Raw genomic sequence first — 26936 nt, 5'->3', positions numbered from 1 at the left:
CTGACCATAAAGAAAAGTTTAACTACATATTAACCATCTGGTTTCTTCAATTTTCTCTCAGGAGCAAAAATCAGCCTTTAAACTTGAAAGAAATAATCATTTGACATTTATCGAATAATATGAAATGTTTTCATCAGGATAACATTTTTGGCCAGATCGCCCAGCCCTAACTCTAACAGGTTTAAAGAAGATTATGGCATTAGAGAAATAACATTCTGCAGTAGTAAAAAAATGCCTGTACAGTGTACAGTGGCTTCATGACATCACAACAGTGCTGCAGCGTTTTCCTACACAAACCACAAAGGACCAAACAGAATGTGAACATGTTCTGAGTTCAGTGCACAAAAAGAAAATTGCACAATTTCAACTTTTATACTCAAGTACATGATTTCAAATTCTTGGTTTTTAATTGTTTTTAATGCTGACTGTTGTCTGTTATCACACTGAGATGTTGACACATGAAAGAAGGAGAGCGCTATCTTGAGGAATCTCTGTGGTAATAACAATGCAAGCAGGGTGGACAAGGGAAGCACAAAAGTGTTCAATTCTTTGTGCAACATCTATTCATTTGTCATATAAAGTTTGACTTGTAGAAGGAATTCTGGTTTAGTGTAAGTATACATTTTTCAAGTGTGAATGAATGTTGCCAACGTTTACTGTTTCAAAATAGAGGCAAAATATGTAATTAACTGTCATTTAGCTTACTTCCAGTCAAGTCTTACAGGTATGCGGCATTCAGACCAAACGTGAATTTTCTCCTCACGACGCTTTCCTTGCATGAGTACATTCGCTGCAAGTGTTCACACACAACGCGAGAAGGCGATTTTAAAGCGATAACGTGAATTAAAACAACTTGCCATTACTACAGCTGTATGAACCCAAAGTAAATATTTTGCTGTGATTAAATTGCAATAAACGGATTAAACTGATGGCGAAATAACTACAACATGATGCAGATTTGTTAAACATATGAATTCATGCTTTGTCAGGTCTGTCAGCACACATCGCTCTGAAGCCGTCAGTGACGTACGAACAATCTCAACGCTGATAGGCTATCGCGACTCAGCATCATGCAACTTTCTCTCTTGAGTTGAAAATATTCAACTCTTCATGCCCCCGCCCCCGCCCCCGCCCCCGCCCCCTTCGCGTCGCTTTGTGCCACCTGACAGGAAATCGCGGCTCTACGCGTCTTTGCATTGGCTTTGTATGTAAACTCACCACCCCAAACGCTCCTTCGCTTTTGGTCTGAAAGCACCATTACCCCCAGACTACATTGATGTGTTTTAAATTGTTTATTTGACTTTCACTTGAGAGAACAGATAACATTTTTAAGGTTTGAAATCTTTTTGTATATAGTTTTATTTTTATTTAAAATAAAAAAAAACACACGAACAAACCAGGATTTTCTTTCATTTTCTTTCTTTATTTTGGCTTTTATTTTTCAATGAATAGCAGCTTTTCAAATGGCACGTAATCATCTTCAGCTTCATGTTAGCATCTTCAGCTTTTACAATCATCAACTGTTTATTAATAAATGGCATTTGGCAATTACATATTATTTTAGGAAATGTTTAGTTTTATCACACCTCTCTATGTGTCAAAGGAGGCTTGAGAATATTAATCAGTGTTAACTGTACAACATCAGCAGAGAGGTATTTTACTTAGTTTGTTGTATGATACACTTTACTTTTCAAAATACCTTTAACATGGCCACGTTTCTCCAAACCACTGTTAAGTCATCTGTTTCACTTATTTCTGGTTGAAAATATTTATTACTTATTATTATTATTCTTTATTTTTATAATTATTTTCTGGTACTTAGCAAATGAAGACCTAACATGTCATTGTCTTTCTCAAATTTTTTATAACCGTAACTTTTATAGAGCACAAAAGTCTGACATATGGTCAAACAGTATAATTTATTTGTCTATTTATTAATCTCTGTGAATACACTACAGCAAATAGCACTGAGGAGTATTATAAAAAGATTAATAATATATGGTTCTCTGGTCTGAGAATTCAAGGTGTCAGACATTTCATTTGGAAAAATTACTATTAACGGTAATGTTTGCTTAAGCATATTTTACGCCATCTCCATCCTGCAGTAAACACAGTCTGGTTATCCTTTTAAACCTTTTATTCTGTTGATGGGTAGAATTTGTCTCTGTTTGAACAAAAGGACTTACAGTAAAGGCATCTGTCACAGGACTCACACACTGAAGATGCAACACACTTGCTACAGAGAGGGAATCTGAGAAACGTAGTAGCAAGCAACATAAACTGCTCTCTTCAATTCCCATATTCCCACTTGATTCTGCAACAGACCACTAAGCAGGATACATAGGGGGACATGAATTATTTGGCAGAGCCCATCCCAGGATCTCCCTGCAGGAATGTATCTCAATGTTATTCTTCTGTGAAGCTGTTGTTGGATTTTTAATTCATACATGGTCGGATGTTCACATTGTATGCAGATGACATTACTCTGTACATTTCTGTTGAAAATAAAAAGACTGACACTGAGTAAAATCACAATTAAAGCATTTTATCTGTCTTTGTCTTTTCAACGCAAACACAAATTTCTTTTTGAACTTTGTTCAAAAACACTTTATCTAGTAACTAAAAATGACACCGGAAATTTTGAAGATAGGAATATGTGCTTCTTCATGAATTGAGGCACATTCTTAACCACTCATAAAAATGTCTTTAAGTCTTTTGGATATTGCCAAATAATGCATTATTTTGTCCAGTTCTTCTTCAAAGTTTTTACATTTTTGAGATATAATTTTGAGCTACAAGGTTTTTTTATCTGAGAATGACAGAGAACTAACAGTAAAAATTATGCCAAAATAGTGGAAGCAGCTACATGTGTGGTTTGGAAAAATAAAGTTACCCCAGGTTTCATTCTTTATATTTTAGTCAATTTCTCAGATCTGTTTACCTGGAACTTGTTAAAAAATATGGAATTGTACTGTAATTGAAGAAATTAAATTGCTGTAAATGTTTCATTATGCCTTTTGTAGCTTAGACACAGGTGATTGTGTAACGATTGTCTGAACAGTAATGATAATAATAATCTTTATTTGTAGAGCACTTTTCAAAAACAAGTTACAAAGTGTAAAGACAATAATACCCAAGAGACAATAATACAAAAACAATACAAGATAAAAGCATGAAAACACTGAAAAGACTAAAATACACATTTAAGATAAATATAAAATTTGTAAAATACAATAAAATAAAAGGGATAAAAAAAAGTCAAATAAGATCGGGAAAGGCTCTCCTATAGACTGGTCTTTTTGCTATATTTCTAAGTTGATAAATACATGATTGAACAAGCTTTGTGGTGTGCTGCTCGAAATTTAAATTACTATCAAACCAAACACCAAGGTTCTTTCCCTTAATGTGATTTACTAGGGAACAAGCAGATGGCAGTATTTGATTTGCCATCTGCTGGGACCCGATGACCAGGATTTCTGTTTTGTCTGGGTTCAGTTGGAAGAAATTATTTGACATCCATTTTTTAACTTCACAAAGGCAGTTGTTGAGTGAACTCAGCATTCCAGGGTCTGTGGATCTGACGGGCAAGTATATTTGTGTGTCATCAGCATAAATATGAAAGGAAATGCCATGTTTATGGTTAATATGTCCAAGGGGAAGCAGATACAAGGAAAACAAAATGGGTCTTAAGACCGACCCCTGAGGCACACCATATTTAACTGGACAGAACGAGGAGACATAGTTGTTTACAGACACGCAAAACTTCCTATTTGACAGGTAGGATGAAAAATATTTTGTTTGTCATTTATCCAGGGTTGCTTACTAGCTTTAGACGTAGGCCTAACCTTTAGAGGAGCAGTAATATTTCGTGACGACAAGCAGATATGATTGAAGTGATCGACCAGATTGTTGCTGTTGGAATCAGACAGGTGTTGGCTTTGGCTCTGAAAGAATGCGCAAAACTTTGAAACACTTTGTTCATTAAAGATGCGAGAACACACAGAGCTTGGTGAGGCGGCATGAGTAACAGGCGAATCGCAGCTAAAAACAATACATCTGTGGTCAGATATGGTCATGTCCACTAATTCCACAGAGGAAATGCTGACACCCAGGGTAAAAACCATGTCCAGTGTATGACCACGGTTATGGGTTTGCCCTTTGACATGTTGTTTGAAGTTAAAAGAAGTGGCCATATTTAAAAAGTCAGTTGCATTAACATTGGTGGGGTCATCAACATGAATATTAAAATTGTCACAATTCTGTCATAATTTAAAACCAGAGTAGATAAAAATTCAGGAAGTTCTGATAAAAATCCTCCAGGCGGGTTTGGGGGGTGATAAATTATAACAAATATGATAGGTTGCAGCCCTCCAAGTTTAAGAGTGAGAACTTCAAAGGAGTTAAATTCATCACAGCGTACTTGATGACATTTTAAATATTTCCTGTACACGCTCACTAGCCCACCACCACGACCACTCGGTTGACTAAAACAATCATATTGAGGCGGACACAGTTCAGCTAGCTGGCAATAGTCATTTATTTGCAACCAGGTAACCAATTCAGTTAAAAACATAAAATTTAGATTTGCAGACAAGATAAAATCATTTAAGATAAAAGTCTTACTTGAGAGAGATCTCACATTGAAGAGAGCCATTTTAAATGAGTTTGTTCTGGGTGCTGGAGTTGGTGCAGTTGTCCTTAAGAGATTACTAATATTTCTGTTTGGGATGTGCACATTTCGGTTTACTGGTCTGAGCATGATGATGACAGGAATACTAGTCTGTGGAACAGCGCTGGGAGCAGACAGCTTTACATGCCAGCAGGTGGAAACAGTTGTTTGTGGCAATGAGGCAGAGATCTGTTCAGTGAGCGGTGGTGTGTCCAGGTGTGCAGCATGAATGATTAGTCATTCACGTAAGTCATGTGTGGACCGCACCACATGCTGCATGTGCGCAGCTAACATTTCTGAGCCCCGTTTGTTTGGGTGAAGTCCGTCTGTCTTAAAAAGAGACATTCTTTGCCAGAAAATATTAAAATTATCCACATAACACACACGATGAGCCCTGCAGGCGGACTGGAGCCAGTCGTGGAGGCCAAGGAGTCTACTGAAGCGGCCAGCACCGCGACCAACTGTGGGAATGGGACCAGAGATAAAAACGGACTTTCCACACTGCTTTAAAAAGTTAAAAAGACGGTTAAAATCTGATTTTGTCAGCTCAGACTGCTGAAGAGCTGTGTCATTTGTTCCGACATGGACCATCACTCTTGTGATGGAGGACGGGAGCGACGGCATCAGGTCCTGGAGTTTTTTTAAAATGTCAGCCGTGGTGGCACCGGGGAAGCAGTGAGTGGTAGCGTTAAAGAAATGGATGTTTCTGGTTATGGAGTCACCAATTATTAGTGTGGTTGGGGAGAAAAGAGGACGAGGAGATGCCGGTTGTGGGGTTCCAGAGCAGGACTGAGCAGAATCTGCTTCAACACTGCGTGCGGACTGAGGATGGAGTGTGTGAGCTGCCGAGTGTTGTGTTGGAGTAGCAGTAACAGACCTGAGAGAAGGGCTACCCGACGGTGCAGGGTAGAGACGGCCTCCGGAGCGTCTGAGTCGGGAAGCAAAGGTTTTTGACCGAGATGACGGCCGCCGATCAGGCCCAGCGGCAGACCGGCGGTCAATTCAGTCTAAAATGTGTGCTCATAGACATCTTCCCTTGAATGGAAGGGGTGTCCCCATAATGCCTGGATGAATTATGGCTGTTGCTTTCTCCTTGGGTTTGGGAGACTCGCAGCAAGTAGATAGTGGACAGGAAAAAGGGAGTACAGCTTCGCACAGCGCAACATTTTAGTGCCAAAAGCAGAATTCCCACTCAAGAATCTTAATAAGTTTTCACAGAAATTAGACTCACTTGACAGAACACTGAGATGTGTTCTTACATCCTGATTAGAGTTCCTCCCCTGTCGACAGGTGTAGAGACCAGCATCCTCAGCAGTGATGCTGGTAATAACCAGAGAGCACTTAGTGTCTAGATCCAGCCTGGCAGCTTAATAACATTTCCATGCAAAATCTCAGAGAAAGTGTGAGACACATCTCTGTTGTAAAGCCATGAAACACTAGAGCATGTTGTGTTAGAGGATGATGCACTGGCACAGGGCAAGATGGCATCATGTCCAGTTACATCTAACCAGTGGGGCATAATGCTAGATGTAGCCGGTGAAGGAGATGCAACAGTGTCGGCAGGCACTGTCCGCCGAAAGAGATCCGTATCAGGGAGACTCGAAGCCGCAGGTGCATCCGCCGGATGGACCGGAGTGTCGTCAGACAGGGCTGCATAGCGGTTGGAGAGGCCGATGTGCGGAGGAGAGGCAGCACCATCTGAGCCTCTCTTGCAGCCACGGACCTCCACCTCAGCCCAGGATGACTGATGCTTCGGAGTCGAGCAGGATGAAAGCCTGGGAAGGCTAGAGGGGTCCCATAACACGGTGTCCTGGATGTTAGCGGTTGCGCTAAGAGAAACAATCTGTTTGGCTTGTACTGAAGCCACATCCATAAAGCCAGTCAGCAGGGAATCTTTCTCTTTGAGTTCCTCTGAAAGTCGTTGGATGTCTTCCGTAAGGTCAGCAATCTTCTTGTTCGCTTTCTTAAGGAGTGTGCAGTCCTCATGGGGCAGAGTTATCTCAGCTAGCATAGTCACCGGAGCTTTGTTGTGGTCAGTAGCGTTGATCGCATTTCTACGGTCATCTAGATTAAAATCCATGTCGGATGACTAAAATCCTTAACCCACGTAAAACTTAAGTTAAAGTTAAATAAAAAGGATATAAAAAATGTAACGAAAAAGAGTGGATAAGAGTCCGGTTTAAGACGGAGCTTCCGATAGGTAGCTAAAGACGCCAACGCATGTGCAGAGTGCAGATTACGTCAGCAATTACGTCAGCGATCTTGTGACTTAGGAGGTCAATGAGAGATGCAGCCCAATTTGCTGTTTTGATATGTCAACATTCAATACCAGAAAAAATATATGTATTTCCTTGACTTGTTGTGTTCCCATGTTATGTGGAGATTAAACAAATGGTGCTGTTTGAAGGGTGTACACCTACAGAAATGAACTTTCCCGTGTTGGTTGGATATTTATGACAGGCTGGGTAATGACTGATGTGCTTTACAAATAGTTTTTATTGAGGAACTCAACCACAAAAAGGAAATGTCTTCATCGTTTACACTCAACGTTTACGCTCTTTGTCTCTGTACCAGAGACAAAAAGCATTACAGAAAACCGCCTGTTTCCAGAGAACAGAAGAAGAATGGCTCTACTCAAATTAACCCTCATTTTTGTGTTTCAGTTCAAAGGTAAGTGCTTTGATTGTCTTTTGTTATATAAGTGTTGATTATATACAAAATGTAAACTTCTGTTGTATATTACGGCCTAGAAAAAATTATCCAGCCTCTATGCAGGTGGTTTTTTATATAATGTGTAATTTCTACATTTACATTTATTCATTTAGCTGACGCTTTTATCCAAAGCGACTTACAATTGCTATACATGTCATGCACGTCTCTGGAGCAACTAGGGGTTAAGTGTCTTGCTCAGGGACACATTGGTGGATGGGTCACAGTGGGGGATTGAGGGTCTCTCACACCAAAGGCAGAACATGTATTCTTTTCTTTCCAGCAGGCATCTTTGGAGAAACCACTCTCTACAAAATAACTGGACATGATGCCATCCTGCCCTGTGCCCGTGCATCATCCTCTAACACAACATGCTCTAGTGTTTCATGGCTTTACAACAGAGATGTGTCTCACACTTTTTCTGAGATTTTGCATGGAAATGTTATTAAGGCCTCAGCCCGAGCTGCCAGGCTGGATCTAGACACTAAGTGCTCTCTGGTTATTACCAGCATCACTGCTGAGGATGCTGGTCTCTACACCTGTCGACAGGGGAGGAACTCTAATCAGGATGTAAGAACACATCTCAGTGTTCTGTCAAGTGAGTCTAATTTCTGTGAAAACTTATTAAGATTCTTGAGTGGGAATTCTGCTTTTGGCACTAAAATGTTGCGCTGTGCGAAGCTGTACTCCCTTTTTCCTGTCCACTATCTACTTGCTGCGAGTCTCCCAAACCCAAGGAGAAAGCAACAGCCATAATTCATCCAGGCATTATGGGGACACCCCTTCCATTCAAGGGAAGATGTCTATGAGCATACATTTTAGACTGAACTGAATGCCTCACTGGTTTGGGACAGCCCTTAACATGAGGGACCCTCTCAGTGAATGAGTATAGATAGAGTGGACAAGGCTAAGGGAGTTGCCTGATATTTTTGATGCTGAGTTAACCGTTATGACTTGTTTTTTCTCAGTCTCTTCATCTCCACCAGACGCTGATGCAAAGAGGGATGGTGAAATCACATTAGAGTGCTCTCTGTTGAAATACATTGAACTCCCTCCTTGTCAACAAAACAGCATCCGCTGGGTGAATGAGACAGGAACTGTGCTGCTTGGTGAAGATGTCGGGTATAAGTTCCTCGGACAGAAGGACTGTGTTTCTGTTCTGACTGTGAAACGTCAGAGTGGCCACAACAGGAGATACACCTGCCAAGTTGTTGATAAGAATAACAATGTAGAAATTGGGGCTGACTACACATCTGTCTTCACAGGTGGGATAAGAGGAAATCTGCCAGAAAAGTCTCTCACCTCTTGGTTTCTCAAAGTTTCAAAATGTTGGAGATCAAGTATTGTCACAAAAGGAAAATAACACTATTGTTATTTACTAAAGATGAGGTAAAGAAACTAGCAAGAGACAGCTAGATTTTGAAAGTAACCAACAAAAAAATCTTACCCACTTCTCTTTAAAGGCACTTCCCCCAAAAAACATTTTCATGCGCAATGAGTGCACAGGCAGAGTGCGTGTGTGTCGACAGGCAGGTAGGCCAGCTGATTAGAATCAGAATCAGAAATACTTCATTAATCCCCGACGGCACATAAATTTCATTTATGTGTCAGAGTATTTTATTTATTGATGACGTAAAGCTAATTTCAACAAATATAAGAAATAATTGCCTATCCAAGCTTTAGAAATGAGAATTATTTATTAACTGACATGTTCATGTTCAACATATCCCACAGATTGGTCTCCTCTGAGTTACATCATGTTGACTCTGCGAATTGCAGTACTGATCCTAATGATTAGAATCACAGTTCTTGTCTTCAGAGACAGAGGTGAGCAAATTCAGACCATCATTTGATAGAACTGGTAAATGTATATCCTATATTCAGACCTGTAATGGTAATTTTTCATATTTTTTGTCCAGGGAACACAAAACCACTTGATAATGAGAACAATGTGAGTTTAAAAATAACTATTATAATTTAAAAATGAAAGATGAAACTTTTTACTGTCTGGTAGAAACATCAACAGTTTGTTCCCTTTAAATAGTTTTTTTTCATAATCTCATAATGTTTTATTTCACAGGTGAATAGTGATGCAGAAGTCCAGTATGAAAATGTAAAAGCACATCCTGCTGCTACTAGACTGCAGTGATCGACAACTTCCACACCAACTTCATCTCACAAAGTCAAATATCATCACAGTCATTTTACATGAGTGATGAAAGCTTTGAGTTAAATTGTTTTATGTTTATGATGCATTGATTGTTCTTTTTATGACTTACATGTAAAGAATTTCTGTCAAACAGTTTTCATGGCAACAACAAGCAGATGTTCAGTAGTTTCAAATGGTAAGATATTAATAATTTAATTAGTGCCTATGAGATTAATTAAAGAACAATTGACTGCTTGTATTGTAAAAATGTTGACAGCCAAGAAATACCAAGAAATATCGCAAACTTTGCTTTTATACAGCTTTTTTAAGCCTGATTTAGCAATCAGTTTAGGTTTTATGGCACTTTTGCTCTCATCAACCCTGTTTCCAGCAGTAGCAGGCAGCTTTATTGTAAACTACCTGCTCAGCACCAAACAGCAGACAGAGAACATTTAGCAGCTAACGAGCCAGATATTTTTCTCAGGAATTGGTGAACAAAACAGCTTAAAGAAGAGTGAATGTTGGACTTGATCAGGTGGATGGAAACACTGCTCGAGTGGGATGCTCATCTGCTGGATGTGTAAATATTGTAGGCAACTATTTGCTCTGCTCCATAAGGGGTTATTAACATGTCCGATGTGTTTTTCATCTTGAATGTTTTTCTGCCTCAAAGAAGCCACATAAATGAATTAATTGAATATTAAATTATTTTCAATGATAGTGCTGCTGTTAAACTAGTTTATTTTTTCTCAGATACATTTGTTGATCATCAGTATTCAGTTTCAGCATGAGTGAACTAACTACAAGTTGCCACATTATCATCCTCTGCGGCCTCTTTAGAGAAGAGAAAGGGAGTGAGGAAAAATTACAAACTATTTGGTAGTGACAGATTTAAAAATTCACAGTTCTGGTATCCTGAGGTACACCTTATTGTATACTGCCTGCTGCTGTTACTGTCACATGGAGGCGTCAAAAAATGTTGGCACCATGTTGTGAGTTTTCTAGCAACAAACGATCATCAAAGTATCCAGAGGACACATTTTACTCCTGTTGAAACATATACTGCATATAATTTATATTTTTAGACCCTTCAGTATATTTATGTGTGATAACAGCTGTAGTCAGTCTGACACCATCTGAACTTTGCAGTTAAAACCAGAGAGGTTGCTGAAGAGTTTGACTTGATGAAGGAATTCATCTTCAAAAAAACATACATGTTCAGAAACTTGTGAGTGTCTTATTCGAGTATCATAAATTAGTCCAATAAGGAAATAAGTTTCCGGGCATTCCTGTCTGCCATGCATTGCAAGGAGTTTGCACAATGCAGTTGATGCATTCCCTTTGAAATTTCCGACTTTGAACTTGGAAATTCCAACTTCCCATGTCAAATGGAACACACCACAGGGTCTGCTTCTCTTCCCGTCCATGTAACAACAATAGGGACATACGCGCTTTGCTCCAACAAGATATAGTATCAATGGTGTCATTTACACTGGGGATGCTGGGGATATGTGGCCACCAGTTTTTGAAACAGCTAATTTTGTCTCTATCCCTTTTTGAAAGCATTTGTTAAAAATTTTCTGAAAAATAGCTTGCAACGATACATACATAAATAAATAAATGAAATTGCTTTGAGGAAGTTTTTTTTTCTACAATAATAAAACATGCAATGCAATTTAAATATAAAAGAAACAAATGTGCATTGTCCAAAAAAAGTAACTTAAGCTAAAAACAAACTTACTGCATTATATTCCAACTATATTTTATATTTTGAAATGTCACCTGTTGCCTGATTTTTGTGTTTCCCTTTATATAACTCAAGACATTTCGACACTAATTGTTTACGAGTGTTTATTGCTCAAAATGTTCTGGCGGAGGACACTCATATATTTCAGCTTTGAATATTTCTTCATAATAGTGTTGAAATATCTTCTGGTTTTGTTCACATGAACCTAATATTGTGTTTCATCAGGTCTCCTGAGCTAAAAGTGTATTGCACATGCCTAATATGAGCCCTTATGTCCCCACCACTTTTCAGTGATAAACCATAAGCCACTTTTTACTGGAACCAGTTTGTCAATGATCTGTGCTGGAGAAAAATGTGGATGTTGCTCCATAAATACTTAGGCTGCTTATTAACAAGGTAGCCTATCCTTTAACATTATTCACAGATTTTAGCCTATGAATCATTGCATGGCGAGGTTTAAAAATGACATTGATCCTAACTGTACCTTCTGTGAGACTTATACAGAAATGGCATGACATTTGTTTTGGCATTGTACAATTGGCAATTTGGCAATTTGGCAATTTAAGGAGGACGTCTGTCCATTTATAAATGATTATATGTTTTCAGGTTTCAGCTTGTGCTGGCAGAATGTCCTTGTTGGGGTTTTCAGTAATGAAAAGCAACACTGCGACCATTTTTTATTAATCATTTTTAAATTGTTTCTGAATAAATGATCACATACACAAATGCAAATTTACAAACAAAAAACCCCTATTTAAGCGTGTAGCATTGTATCATTCTTCTGCGCATGCGGGTCACCTGCTAGCCGTGGACAGTCCACACAATCACAGTCTGAAATGGGCCACGTTTAAACAATAATGTGAACTGTCAATCAACAAAATCTAAAGCACCACTTTGCCAAAGTACAGTGTGAGCTGCTAGCATGGCTGTAGAATCTTAGTCTTGTTATTCAGTTTTTTGATTTCTTACTAGAAATATCACTTCCTTTTGATTACGCCACCGAAATGAGAGAGTGTAAATTACATTTCCATTGCTCTGTCAAGTTAATTTTATTTCAGTGGAATGAACTGTGATAAATTAATTATATATTTTAAAATTATATGTTAAACAAACTCCTTTGGATGATACCAAAACGCACCACCATCAAGTTAAAAAAAAAGGATTAAAATGGAATGTGTGTAATTGTCAAGTGCAGTTTGTGAAACACAAATTTCTTCTTCCTGTTTCGTGCAGTCGATTTAGGATGTGCATAGAAGTGATGCAAATCTGACTCTCTGTAACTGAAGACAGGATGGGTGGTTGGCGTTGTTTCTCAAGTTATTTTAACAATAGGTCAAAGAGGAAAGTGGACACAGAGGAAACAGCACAATCACATACAGACCTGCAGCAGAGAAGTCTCACAACCCGTCCATCTGCCGACAGGGAATAGACACAGAATGTCTCTACTGGAATTAATCCTTATTTTCGTGCTTCAGTTTGAAGGTAAAGCTCTGTTTACTTATTTTAATGTTAATCACAATTTAACACAAAAGTGAACTTTTAAATCAGCTACTATTAGATAAAGGTTTGTGTTAAAAAATGCTACCAGGAACACGCCACACATTTCCTGCTTTATAAACCACTTTGATAAATTTTGATAACCTTTGTAGCCTCTAATAAACGTGTGAGACAAGAGCAGGATTGCAATTATGAATCAGTTATTTTTAGGTTTATGTTTTTCAATGCGTATAGACACATGTGCACAGATGTACACACAGAAGGACAGAAAAGTAATGATGAAATGGTCTGTTCTCTCACTGTTCTCTGTGTGGTTTCTTTAAACTTCACATGTGACAGAATAACTAAGCATTTACATTATGTAGTGTAGAAACAGTGTGGATTTGTGCATTTTATATCAAATAATTTGGAGACTCAAATCTCTCTCTCTCTGTGAGAGAAGGAGGAGGGGGTTTGGGATATCAACCCTCAACAGACAGCTGAAGCGACCCAAAGGAGTGGGGTTGAAAGGTCGCATTCCCTAAGTGCTGTTTCTGGGCAGTTCGATCATAAAACTTGCCACCTCTGATGCTGCAGCCAGATAACGCGCTGCCTGACTGTTAAAATGACAAAGAAACACGCACCAGAGATTAGCTTTCTCCTGAACTGAACAGCCCCCCACACACGTGACCATGGCAACTGACCTTCCTCTTTGTTTAATTACCTCACATCAAAGGATATTCTCCTTTTCACAGCCAGATGTAAATTTGGGAGGAACTCCAGGACAGCCCTGAACTCCTTTGTGTAAACAAAAGAGTACTGTCTCCTCAAAACCCAAAGCATTACCTTGTTAGTTGCTTGATTAGGTCTCTCCACTCCATTTGAGTAGTTATGTTACCATGTTGGTGTTATTTGTTGTTGAAAAGAATCTAAACAAGTTAATTTTGCAGTGTTTTAATTTTCAGCAAGGATCCTGGACCTTTATTCATTCTATGTTGTAACCAATGCTTTCTTCACTTGTTCACAACACTTTCTGACACTTCCTTTAGAAATGATAATAAAGAAATGTCATGCTATACTACTAGAGTAATTTTCCAGCTTGACTTTAATAATAAAATAACTAAATTGACTAAATAACTAAAGCTGAAGGTTGTTTTAGGGTGAATCAAAGCTATCGTCATGTAACCCGAGCTCTTCCAAGTGGACAAAATAAGTATTACAGGCCATTGTCTGAAATGCAATTTAATGTATAAATGTCACTCTGTATTTATCTTGTCCATAATCTGATCCCATTCGTGTATCTTGCTTATATTCTTAGAACGCGTAACAGCCAATATATCCAGAAAGCTAATTAAGTTCCTCTCATCTGTGATTCTGAAAGGCTAACTTTAAGGTTGAAGGTTGAACTACTGACAATTGTTTTTTTGTTGTCTTTTTATCAAATACTTAAAACTAAGAACGGTATACCCGTTTGACAATTAAGGTTTGATTGTGGGAAGATATTTGATTACAATACTCGCAAATAGATATTTTAACTTTTAATATGTCTAAAGAAAGACGGTCTCTCTGGAAAGCGGAAACAAGCCCTCTCTCAGGCGAATAAAGGACTGCCCTCTGGGAACCACGCCCCAACAGACAAAGGCAGCAACACACGCTGTCTCACTCTCTTTTGCCCTCGGCTTGTTCCTTTTCTCTCCAACTGCTCCCTGACCCAGCAACGCCCTGAGCAGTTCGGCCCGGCGCAACGAAGACCCTTTGTTCGTATTCAAGCCACACACGCGAAGTGCCGCGACATAGATTTTTCCCTCGTTTCCAGCAACTTTACTTGCGTTTTATTTTATTTTATTTTGTTTTGTTAAAAATTATCAGACCGTTAATTCACACTAGTTTAATTCAAGAACGACCAAGTTCTTTTTAAGCTTTATGCTTTGAGCTAAATTACACTGCTCCCACTGATGCCGGGCCCTTTCACGTGTATTGCCTATCTCCAAGTCCCTGCCGTGAGAATTTACCCCTTCGATATGAGACTGACTGACTGATTAAAGATAATTTAGCGATTGTTAACTAACTGATCACTAGTGAATAATTGTCTAATTATTAGCCATACTCAGGGAATCCCGAGACCCTGGGCGAATGGAATCTCGGGTGGCGCCCCACGAGAGATTTATGAATTAATATTTTCTGAATATTAAAATTAATAATTTGGTATTAATTCTCATAAATTTATTAGATCAATGTAGTCATGCTACAATTATAACTTGATGCAGTTACATAAAATACAGATAAATAATACAAGTGAACACAAAACAAAGGCAATGACATAAGTTCAGCAGATTTTATTTGATGTGGGTCAACTTTTGTTTATTCTGATCTACTCTGTGTGTGTTTTTGTTGCTGTAGTTTCAATAGTAGAGGTAAAGATTTTATTATTATTATTATTATTATAAGAAACTTGTTAAAAGACTCACACCATAAACAACAGTTAATTGCTGAATACAAGGAATGTCAATGAGTTACTTTGCTAATGCATTAGTCAACATATAGCTGTCAAATCATTCGCTATAGCTACACAATAACTGTCATAATGTATCTTTCAAAGGAGGTGACCACTCTATTATGGCATATTGTATACAGTCACACAGTCATGCTGAACTTGAATACTGATAATCTGACATCAGACTATCAACAAATTTGTCTGAGAAAAAATGAAACACTAACTACTATTGAAATAAAACATGGGGAAGCACATTCACTGAAAATCATTTAAAATTCAGTTATCCACAATTCACTAATTATTAATTGAGATATAAATGAAAATCACTCTCTCTTATAAACACAAGCACTACATGGTGGAGGGGGACATGTTCCTTGCTTGCAAATGTAAAATCCCAGTTCAGAACTGAACAATATTTTATGCTTCCTTTTAGAGAATACAATTAAATACAACCCTCATGTTAAGTGTTGAGTCTCCATGCAGATGATTTTATGTGTAACGTGTCATTTCTAACCAGACATGTCTTTTCTTTCCAGCAGGCATCCTTGGAGAAACCACTCTCTATAAAAGACCTGGACATGATGTCATTGTGCCCTGTGCCCTTACATCATCCTCTGACACAACATGCTCCAGTGTTATATGGTTTTACAGAAGAGTATTATCTCAGACTTTCAATGAGGTTGTGAATGGAAAAGTTGAGCAGACCTCAGCCCGAGCTGCCAGGCTGAGTCTGGACGCCAGATGCTCTCTGGTCATTAACAACATCACTGCTGAGGATGCTGGTCGCTACACCTGCTGGCAGGGGAGGACCCCTAATAATGATATACATGTACAGCTCAATGTTCTGACAAGTGAGTCTCATGTCCATGAAAACTCATTGAGATTATCAAGAGGTTATTCTGCTTTTTGGCACAAAAACGTTGCACTGTTCTAAGCTTAGCCTCATTCCAGCTGTACTCATTTTTTCCTGTCCTATGTCTACTTGCTGGGAGTCTCCCAAACCCAGCCAGTGAGCGAGCAGGGTGATATGTCAGTTTGGTGATTAAGGTGGGAAGAGATGAATTTATTGGTTCAGGCTTCTCACTTTTCTCTAGAGATCTTTTTTCCAGGAGCTTTCCAGGACATTTTCAGTGTTGATCTAGCTCAGGCCTATTCACCACATTGGCCCCTTGAGACACAGACCCCCTCATTTGCATACAGAAATAAATACCACTGAGGAAATAAATGGGGTAGAAAATGCAAAGGAAAAATAATACAGACAAAAATATTAAACAAACGCATGACTAAATCTATCCATCGCCAACCGCTTATCCTGCGTACAGATGCGTATAAATAAATGCATTTGAAAAATAATAAGTAAAGTTGAAGATTATGAAGGAAAACAAATACATAAGGTAATTAATACAAATGTGAATAAATAAAGAAGCAAATAAATAGAGAAATGTCAATTTATGTCTCAATGTATGATTTAATTAATGCCTTCATTTATTGTATTCTTGGTGCATTTAATAGGATGTTTATTTATTTAATGAGCATTTTCTTATTTCCATCTTCATTATTGACTGTGGCAGTCCTCCATCCTACTGCGCCTTCATTCATGAAGACGTATCTCCACCTCAGTTTACAATGACTGGCATATTAGTTTGCGGATAAATAAAGGTTTTCCTTTTATCATTTTATTTAGTCAATTGGCTTGTTGAATTTCTACTGAAAGGCCTTAATTACATTTACATTACAGTCCTCCTTCATATTTTTAAGTTATTGTATTTTAACTCATTGAAACTGAAAGACAACAGAAGATGAACAGAAACTTGTCAGAGTCTTAAAGTTATGCTGAGTTTACAGTTATCCCTTGTTTTCTCCCAGTCTCTCCATCTCCACCAGATGCTGATCCAAAGAGGGACGGTAACATCACATTAGAGTGCTCTCTGTTGAGATACAGCGACCTCCCTCCATGTCAACAGAACAGCATCCGCTGGGTAGATGAGACAGGAACTGTGTTGCTTGGTGAAGGTGTCGGATACAAGCTCCTCAGACAGAAGAACTGTGTTTCTGTTTTGACTGTGAAGCGTCAGAGTGGCCACAACAGGAGATACACCTGCCAGGTTGTTGATAAGAAGAACAATGTAGAGATAGAGGCTGACTACACACCTTTCTTCACAGGTAGGATAAGAGACGATCAGCCAGAACAGACACATTTACATAAGATAATATGCAGCCCACCAGATACAAAGCTTTGCCTCTTGGTTTCTCAAAGTTTCAGATGTTGGAGATCAAATATTTTCACAAAAGGAACAATTGTAATATCATTGTTATTCAGTCCTGCAGGGTAGGTAGAGTTGGAGAAACTAGCATGAGACAGCTAGTATTTGAAAGATTCCAACTGAAAGAATCCCACCCTCTCCCTTCAGGTTGTGGTGAGCAATGAGTTCACAGGCAGAGTGTGCACAGGTAGGCCAGCCAGTCATGCTTATTACAGTCCTGTGACGGACACAGATCCCAGATGTTTTTCATTTTTGTGTCAGAGTGTTTGATTTATTAATGATGTGAAGATTATTTGAACAACTAAAAACAAAGAAATGCCTGTCCCAAATTTAAACAATGTACTTATTTATTAAGTGACTTTTTGTTTCTAAACCAGGTTCAAAAGTTTCCACAGGTTGGTCTCCTCTGAGCTACGTCATGTTGACTCTACGGATTGCAGTACTCATCCTAATGATTGTAATCACAGTTCTTTTCTTCAGATACAGAGGTGAGGAAATTCAGAACATCGTTTGAAAGAACTGATTAATGTAAATCATTTATTCAGAACTGTAATGGTAATTTGTCATATTTTTTTGTCCAGGGAACACAAAACCACTTGATAATGAGAACAATGTGAGTTTAAAAATAACTATTATAATTTAAAAAATGAAAGATGAAACTTTTTACTCTCTGGTAGAAACATCAACTGTTTGTTCCCTTTAGTTTTTTTTCATAATCTCATAATGTTTTATTTCACAGGTGAATAGTGATGCAGAAGTCCAGTATGAAAATGTAAAAGCACATCCTGCTGCTACTAGACTGCAGTGATCGACAACTTCCACACCAACTTCATCTCACCACAAAGTCAAATATCATCACAGTCATTTTACATGATGAAAGCTTAGAGTTAAATTGTTTTATGTTTATGATGCATTGTTTTTTCTTTTTATGACTAAATCATTTCTGTCAAACTGTTTCCATGCCGTTCCATGAGTTGTTGACGGCATGTTGTTGTGTAGTTTCAGATCGTAAAATATTTATAATTTAATCAGTGTTTCCAGATTAATAAAGGAAATAAATTACAGCTGTAATGACACATATCACAAACTTTGCATTCATACAGCTCTTTTTAGCCTGGTTTAGCTAATAGTTTTGGTTTTATTTCATTTTTCTGCTCTCTTCCAGCAGTAGCAGGCAGCTCTACTGTAAACTCCTCAGCACCAAATAGTAGACAGAAGCGGAACATTTAGCAGCTAAAGAGCAAGATATTTTTCTCATGAGTTGGTGGAGAGCAAACAGCTAAAAGAAGAGTGAATGTTACACGGAAACACAACTTGAATGAAATGCTCGTCTGCTGGATGTGTAAATATTGTAGGCAAGTATTTGCCCTGCTCTAAAAGAAGCCACATAAATGGATTAACTGAATTTTAAAAGATTTTCAGTGAATGTGCTTCCCCATGTTTTATTTTAATAGTAGTTAGTTTTTCATTTTTTCTCAGACACATTTGTTGATAGTCTGATGTCAGATTATCAGTATTCAAGTTCAGCATGACTGTGTGACTGTATACAATATGCCATCATAGAGTGGTCACCTCCTTTGAAAGATACATTATGACAGTTATTGTGTAGCTATAGCGAATGATTTGACAGCTATATGTTGACTAATGCATTAGCAAAGTAACTCATTGACATTCCTTGTATTCAGCAACAACATTTACTGTTGTTTATGGTGTGACTGAGTCTTTTAACAAGTTTCTTATAATAATAATAATAATAATAATAATAATATGTGGCAGCATGGGGTTAGAGAGCCATTTCTGTGTTAATTGACAGGAGTGGACGGGGTCGGTAGATGGCAGGTATTGGTTAAACAGGAAGCAGGAAGGTAAGCACCCACCCTACTTCCTGTAGGGTTGGACCGTCCTTTCGGAGCATCGTGGGTGTCCATTTGTCGTTAATCATGGGGCACGGAGCCTACCTGAAGTGGCCGTCAGTCTCTTGCCTGCACAGTAGAGGAAAAGCTGCCTTGCCTCTTTCTTTACATGCTAGAAAACCCCTTTTTATGTACATGATAAAAGACTTTTAATGTAAGCTTGAATGAAAGTGTGATTGGGAGGGAGCTAACTGAACCGAAGCAGTGTTTACGGGCTTCTCACGGCCCGCCCTACTCTGCTTCTGATTGGCTAGTAGTAACTAGGAACTAGTGCATGTGCAACTCTCAACAAAGATCTTGTAGAGGCAAGATGCATCGCTGCATAGCTAAAACGGAGTGTTTAACACAGGGTGAAAAGAGGAGCTGCGGCAATGTGCAGTATGACAAAAAACCTGTTCTGGTAAAACCCCTAAATAAGATTTTGTACCTGAAAATGAGAAGAAAATGACCTCTTTAAAATATATAGCTAAAAACAACCAACATCTAAAAAATGTAACATCAAAATGTGTCTCAAAACTGGATAAAAAGTACATTTCTGACAGCTTCTGGGTGTGAAAATTGTTGGAAACATTGGGGATAATGTAACTCAAGAAAACACATTACATATGTGTAGTCGTTTTTAGGCATTTTAATGCCGAAAGGTTATATACTGTATCTTTAAAGAAAACCTGTTTTCTCAATCAGCTTCTTACTATGAACGATGGGATCATGCATGAACACACTACTTTCTGACAAAGTTCAAAGAGTTTTGGTTGTTTCACATGAGAGATTTATGTCAGGGTTGTTTTCTCTGTGCTCTTCTCACTGATTTAAATAGTTAAAATGCATTTCCATGCACAAATCAGACTTATTTTCAACAGAATCTGATGGTAGTTTGCTTTTGTTGCCAGGCACCATTTTAAAATTTCCACTTTGTCTCTGAGGGGAAATTAGTATTGCAGCCAAGTAACACATACAGAGACACACAGACTATACATAATACATTATAAATTAAATTAAACAGGTGACAACATAAAACCTAGAGTATGTTTAGCCATTATCATTCAATCCACCCTTCATTGGTTAAAAAACAGCATCACTCGCAAATAGTTATGGGAAACTCTTCTGCTGAGTCATTACGAGTATTTATGGCCTGATAGACAAAATAATTATTCACCCTGTTAATCTTGGACACTTAGGACACCAAGGGCGATTATAGACCATTTTTAGGGGTGCTGAAGCACTCATGTATTGAGCATGTATTGAGCCATGTGCTTACTCATCTTAGCCGCTATGATGCCTGACAGGAGCTTCCATGTTGTACAGAGGCAGGTTATTGGCTGATAGTTGGATGGGATTGTTCCCTTCTAGGGGTCCTTCATGATGAGGACTGTCCGTCCTTGGGTTAACCATTCTGGGTGGGTCCAATCCATCAGCATTTGGTTCATTTGTGCTGCCAGGCGTTCATGGAGTGCAGTTAGTTTCTTCGGCCAGTAGGTGTGGATCATGTCAGGGCCTGACGCTGTCCAGCTCTTCATACCTGCCACTCTTTCTTGGATGTCTGCCGTTGTAATGGTTACTGGTTCTTGTTCTGGGAGATTGCTGTGATCTGTTCTTAGATCCACGGGATCTAAGAACACATGGGATGGGATTCCATGGGATGCCCCTTTCTCCCACATGTTCTTGTTCTTGTTCTTCTGATCTTGTGTTATTACCCTGCCACTGAGAGTACACTTTGGATCCGGTTTATTCTCCTGGCTTCTGCTTCTCCCATGTATCTCTTTAGGCGGGTAGCCAGAGCGGTAAGTCTTTGTTTGGCAGTCTCCAGACCCTCAGGTATCGACAGCTTGTTGTATTTCTTAGGAAGGCCCTTCCTTGCACCTTTCTGCAGCTCTAAGAGCTGACTAACCTCTTCCTCTTCGTGTTGCCTTGATCTTGACCTCTAGCCTTCTTCTCCATGGGGGGTAATGCTCTTTGTGGCTTGTGGTGTTCATCTTATAGCCAAGCATCTCTAGGATCACTGTTGCTGTGGCGTACATCAGCTCTTTGGTCTCGGTTATGGCATTTTTTAGGGATAGTATGTAGTGCTGCATTCACATCTTCTAGCAGACTTTCAGAGGGTACTTTGTCACTTAGCCTTGGCAATCTTGGTCATTGTATTTGGGAGTCCAGCTTGGTTATGATCTTCAATCGCAGGTCAGTCGCCCTTATGTTGAGTGATTCTGTGCCGTAAGGGCTTGTTGTTATTGGGGCTTGGGACCCAATCTCTGAGTGTGGGGATGATGATGATGATAACATTGACCTGTCGTCCTGGCTACCCCTTGCTGTAGCATATTTGTTGTACCTCATCAATCTCTAGTTGTGATAGCAGTTGCTGTTTGCGGATGTTAGAACACTGAGCTAGGAGTTGTTTCTTTGTCAGTGTTGATGATGGGTTTCGAAGCATCCATATATCCCATAGTCTCTTGTTCCACTAGCCCATTTGTCATTAGGTTGCCCTGGTTCCCTAACACCTGATGCGGACCTCGTCAACCCAGGCAACGTCCGAGCTGGTATGGCTCTTGTATTTGCGGTTTCACTCATGCCTGAGGTAGGCTGGTAGCATTAAGGACCTTGCCTAAGGGTCCACCTGGAATCCCCCCGGCCCTGACCGGAAATATATATATACATATTTATATACCTATCAGTAATAATTTCAGTATAAAACTTTTAAAACTTATTTATTTTTTTTCCTGTTGCTTTTATGTTTTATGTAAAGCACTTTGAATTACCTTGTTGTTGAAATGTGCTATACAAATAAACTTGCCTTGCCTATATGATTAATGTATTTACCTTCTCTGTCGGATTTCTCACACAAACCTGGGATGAGTTCAGCCCCGCCAAAATGTAGCAAACCGGTGCAAAAGGTTTTGGATTAAACTCGCCCCTGATAGAAAGTAAACTCCTCTGATCATTGTGCCAATCAGAATTCAGCAAAAACGAGGATCAGTCCAAGTTGGGAGGGGCTCGTATCCCCGCTCAATAGTGAAAGTACTAGTTTGGCCCAGACTGACAGACACACAAACGGCGTTCCGATGCTGTATTTAGGGACATTAAATCCGATTAATATAAGAAAAGCCATATGAAACTGTAGGCTGATTGGTTGTCCCTTCTCTTGCTTTTCCAAAATCTAACATTAGAGGACAAAACATTTTTTTTCATTAAATAATAATACATTTTTGTATTACTTTTTAGGGGTGCTTAGATGGAATTTAACCCTAAAAATTGCCCCTGCTGTGCAACCAAAATAAACTCCATCAGCAACAACTAACTATATCAGCAACGAAAACTATATAGAAAGCAAGCATGTAACAAGATTTAACTGAAAACACAAAACTGAACATTCAAATAAGGAAGTACTTTTAACACCCTCCCTCCTCTGAGGGAGTAAACAGCACACAGCTCCACACTGCTGTCTGACCCTAACCGGTCCACTGCCCCATAGGTATCATTTACACCCCACTACATTTTGAAATGGCTGATCTTGACCTCATCACTTTTTGAAAGCATTTGTTCTGAAAAATAGCTTGCACCATGAAATGTCAACTAACAAATGAAAATGCTTTGAGAAAGGTTTATTTGCACAATAAAAAACATGCAATGCAATATAGTTTTCCCTTTATATAAAAAAAGACATTTAAGACTAAATAGTACTAAAAATCTTCTTATCTTGTTCTCATGCATCGTCATGTCTCCTGACCCAAATGCATCATCATGCCCCAAATCTGAGCCCTTATGTCCCCACCACTTTTCAACACAGAGTGACACCCTTGACTCACTCGCTTTGCTCTGCACATGCTCCTCTCTAGTAGGCCTACTTATACTTATAATCACTACCGATTAGTGAACACTTTTGCAAGGTATGCATGCTACACTCTCATTGGGGGCTGAGCACCCGTAATGGTCTGATCCTAGAATCACCCCTGGAGGACACTGTGAAAAGATTCAAGCATCTGAAATTACTCTCTTACGGAAAATGAGAGCCAGATCAGCAGTTTAACAGCAATGATCTTACTGGCCACTTTGACTATGTTGCAACCTAATAAAATACAAAGTGAAGACTGACTACCATGGAGCTGTAGAAGAGTGTCATGAGCTTACTACAAACCCCAAACCAGTCGAGCTTCCGGAGGAAGTGCATTTTTGCCACTGTGTTGTAACTGAATGTCAATTATAGTACCCAGACGTTTGTAACACTAAACCTGTTCAATGATGTGATCCTTAATGACTGAATGGGACTGTAGAACATCCTTCGAAGATTTGTCAGTCAAATCTGATTAAACTTTACCCACACAGTCCTGATGAAGATCATCTTTTTTAATGCAGCTGCACAGCAGGAGTTAAGTTAACGGACACTGTAGGTCCACAGTTTTCCACAAGTCTATTTCATTACAACATTTACATGCCCATTTGTACACTGAAATAGTTTTTTGTAGCCAAGAAATCCACAGTCCTCAATCTGTTCAGAAATGCATTCTGAAGTTAAACTGAAGCTAATATGATGCTGAAGCAGTCTCAGACACATTAAGCAGGTAACTTCCTAAGTTACAGTGTTCTTGGTACAAAATTACTAACTTTCTTTCTAAACTAAGCTGGTGGAGGGATAGCAACACAAAGAGCAACATTTTGTACCAAAAAAGACTGTTAGTTTGGTTGATACTCACTTTATTTGTCTAATTCACTACTGAATTACTACTGAAGCCTCAAATTATCTTCAGCAGTCCAGTTTGGCCTTCCTGGACTGCGCTGTACGCACTGAAGAGGACAGGAGCCTGCAGATTGGTGTTTACAGAAAACCCACACACACAGACCAATACCTACTCTTCAATTCACACCACCCACTGGAGCACAAGCTAGGGGTCATGAGAACACTGCACCACAGAGCGGAAAACATACCAACAAGCGCCCAAGCCAGAGAGAAGGAACAGAACCACCTGAAGGGGGCGCTTACAGCCTGTGGATACCGTAAATGGACCTTTGTGAAAACAGCCACAAGATCCAAGAAGAACAAAACTACAGGGGATGAAGAAAATAAGGTCAAACGCAACAACATTGTGATTCCATACGTGTCTGGAGTATCAGAGAAACTCAACAAAAACAACATCCCTGTGTTTTTTAAACCCAAGAACACACTAAGACAGATGCTGGTACACCCCAAAGACCGCACACCCAAACACAAGAAAAGCAATCTAGTGTATGCGGTCCAATGCAGTGAGGAATGCACAGACCTGTATATTGGGGAGACTAAACAACCACTACACAAACGCATGGCTCAACACAGAAGGGCCAACTCCTCAGGTCAAGACTCTGCAGTCTACTTACATCTGAAGGACAGAGGACACTCGTTTGAGGACCACCAGGTGCACATTTTAGACAGAGAAGATGGATGGTTTGAAAGAGATGTCAAGGAAGCATCTACACCAGGGTTGAGAAGCCGTCATTGAACAGGGGAGGGGGTCTACGCCACCACTTATCCCCCACTTACAATGCAGTCCTTTCATCACTTCCCAGGAAACTCAACAAACGTAACCTATTGACCTCAGGTGAAGATACCAATGATGGTCGTTCAGTCTTGGCCACAGGTAGTCCTAACGACTGTTACGACTGTCGTCACAGCAACAAGGAACACTAACGAACCAGCAGTATCGATGACCCTGGCAAACGATCCCACTGAGGTTAAATAGAGTTTCCCTGCCAGTCAGTCAGAACTGAAGAAGTCCTTTGGATGAGGGATGAAACATCTTCCAGTATCTTCAACCAAGTCCAGTTGCCCTTGACTTTAACCTTCGTTGGTTATTTAATTATGTATTGATTTGTCACCGGGCCGGACAGGGGGGCAGACACGGGGATGGGGGGGGCACAAACAGACAGCACAGAGAAAGGACAACACCTGCAAGAGAAGGGGGATGGAAGGTGGGGACAACAGGGAATAGCAGAGGGAAACACCAATTGCAGAAAGCAATGAAACCTGCAATAGAACAGAGAGGGGGGCTTGGGGAGGAGAAAAACAACAACAAACAAACAGACACAAACAAAAACAAACAAACAAAAAATAACGCTAGTAATAATAATAGTAAAAGACAACCAGCTGAACAGCATCAATAAACAGCTGACATAGTAAGACAACCAAGAGAAAAATGAAAACAAGAAACAGTCGCGCACAATAAATAAGCAACACAGCACAGCCATGAGAGCTGAAACATTTAATTTAAATAAGTAAGTCAAAGAAAAGCAGGAATAATTCTACCAGGGACAACCTAAATTTGTTTGTGTCTATGTGTGAGACTGTGTGTGTGTGTGTGGGTGAATGTGTCTGTGTGTGTGTGTACACATGTGTGTGCGCATAAGCCTGTTAAAGAATGTAGGTGTTAGTGAGAGTGGGACGCCACGACTGTGCCACACCTACCCCAGCAACAGGCAGGCAAGAACCCCAGTAGCCAATAGGGGTGGGAGAAAGAAAAAAAAAATTAAATAAATCCAAAAATATATATAAATATGATTCCCAGATGCACCGCAACACAAACGCGTAAGACCTCGACCCAACCAAAAGATAATAATGACCATCCAAAACGCAATGCCGACGGAACGCATGAGGCATAGCTCGCAGAAGAGCAGCGCCCGGACCGACCGCGGTGCGCACACAACAGAGACCAGTGCTCCACCCATATGGCGGCACAGCGAACAACCAAAACGCCATGCAATCACCAACATCAATGCGCAAGTGACAAGCCCAACGTGCGCATTGCGCGACCACGGCGACACCAAATGACCGGCAGCCCCCCGCAAATACCGCGTGCGAGGTCGGGCAAATGAGAGAGAGCGAGCGGCAGAACACGACAGCGAAAGCCAGCAGAGAGAAACACCAGCAGCAAGTCCCAGCCCGGCAGCAAATGCGTCGCATAGGCCACCGTCCACCCGCCAGTAAAAGTCCGCCATCCCCTCAACCGTCGGAAAAACTAAGGCCGCCCGCGCCAGCCGACATCCCCCATGCACAGCATGCCCCCAGGCCGCCGTGCAACACCAGCCAAACCAGCAACAAGGCAAAATCAACTAGCTCAGCTGCAAGGCACCACCAACCTAGCCACCCATCAAGGGCCGAGAACTCCAGGCACCCACACTGCACATCCCGAAAAATAATTTTATACTTCAGTATCCAGAGGGGTCCAACAAATGGCTGACAGAGAAATGGGGAAGCATGGATCTGAGGCCAACGAAGCAAACCAGGGACGCAAACTGGTCCCTCCAAGCCAACGAGGAAATACCTCCCCCGGACTCCAATGCACAAACCAAACGCCCAGCAGCCATCCAGAGACCCTGCACAGGGAAGGGGAAAAGAACAAAAACAAAAAAAACACAATGCATCAATATGCATAGACAATCACCCTACAATCCCACCGCAACCCTCCACTTCCATGTTATTGCTCCCTGGCGGCGGGGAGCTTCCCAGAACGGCTTTCTGCGGTTCTTCCTCGGGGCGGGACGCAGCTTCCCCCGGGA

The 26936-nt window shown here is 39.9% G+C and overlaps 2 protein-coding genes across 2 annotated transcripts; both read left to right on the top strand.

Moving 5' to 3' along the window:
- Positions 1–7242: 7242 nt before the first annotated feature.
- LOC119908725 lies at positions 7243–11074 on the top strand. Its single transcript, XM_038726576.1, has 6 exons — positions 7243–7339; positions 7662–7976; positions 8347–8643; positions 9113–9205; positions 9298–9329; positions 9459–11074. The coding sequence occupies exons 1-6, from the start codon at positions 7294–7296 to the stop codon at positions 9525–9527; spliced, it is 852 nt and encodes a 283-aa protein (XP_038582504.1). The 5' UTR covers positions 7243–7293; the 3' UTR covers positions 9528–11074.
- A 1486-nt stretch (positions 11075–12560) lies between these two features.
- Positions 12561–18584, top strand: LOC119908724. Its single transcript, XM_038726575.1, has 6 exons — positions 12561–12756; positions 15781–16095; positions 17111–17407; positions 17886–17996; positions 18090–18121; positions 18248–18584. Exons 1-6 carry the CDS (start codon positions 12711–12713, stop codon positions 18314–18316), a joined length of 870 nt encoding a protein of 289 aa, XP_038582503.1. The 5' UTR covers positions 12561–12710; the 3' UTR covers positions 18317–18584.
- The last annotated feature ends 8352 nt before the right edge of the window (positions 18585–26936 follow it).

The sequence above is a fragment of the Micropterus salmoides genome, unplaced genomic scaffold, assembly GCF_014851395.1.
Source record: "Micropterus salmoides isolate LMB-PRFRI ecotype aquatic unplaced genomic scaffold, ASM1485139v1 Ms_hic_scaffold_18, whole genome shotgun sequence".
Classification (NCBI taxonomy): domain Eukaryota; kingdom Metazoa; phylum Chordata; class Actinopteri; order Centrarchiformes; family Centrarchidae; genus Micropterus; species Micropterus salmoides.
The sequence above is the reverse complement of the archived record's forward strand: the minus strand, read 5'-3'. Positions and strand labels throughout refer to the sequence as shown.

Coding starts and splice junctions, on each gene's coding strand:
- LOC119908725 (XM_038726576.1), top strand. CDS start 7,294: ATGGCTCTACTCAAATTAACCCTCATTTTTGTGTTTCAGTTCAAAG. Junction 7,340..7,661: donor TTTTGTGTTTCAGTTCAAAG/GTAAGTGCTTTG, acceptor TTTTCTTTCCAG/CAGGCATCTTTGGAGAAACC. Junction 9,330..9,458: donor CACTTGATAATGAGAACAAT/GTGAGTTTAAAA, acceptor TTTATTTCACAG/GTGAATAGTGATGCAGAAGT.
- LOC119908724 (XM_038726575.1), top strand. CDS start 12,711: ATGTCTCTACTGGAATTAATCCTTATTTTCGTGCTTCAGTTTGAAG. Junction 16,096..17,110: donor ACAGCTCAATGTTCTGACAA/GTGAGTCTCATG, acceptor GTTTTCTCCCAG/TCTCTCCATCTCCACCAGAT. Junction 17,408..17,885: donor CTACACACCTTTCTTCACAG/GTAGGATAAGAG, acceptor TTTCTAAACCAG/GTTCAAAAGTTTCCACAGGT.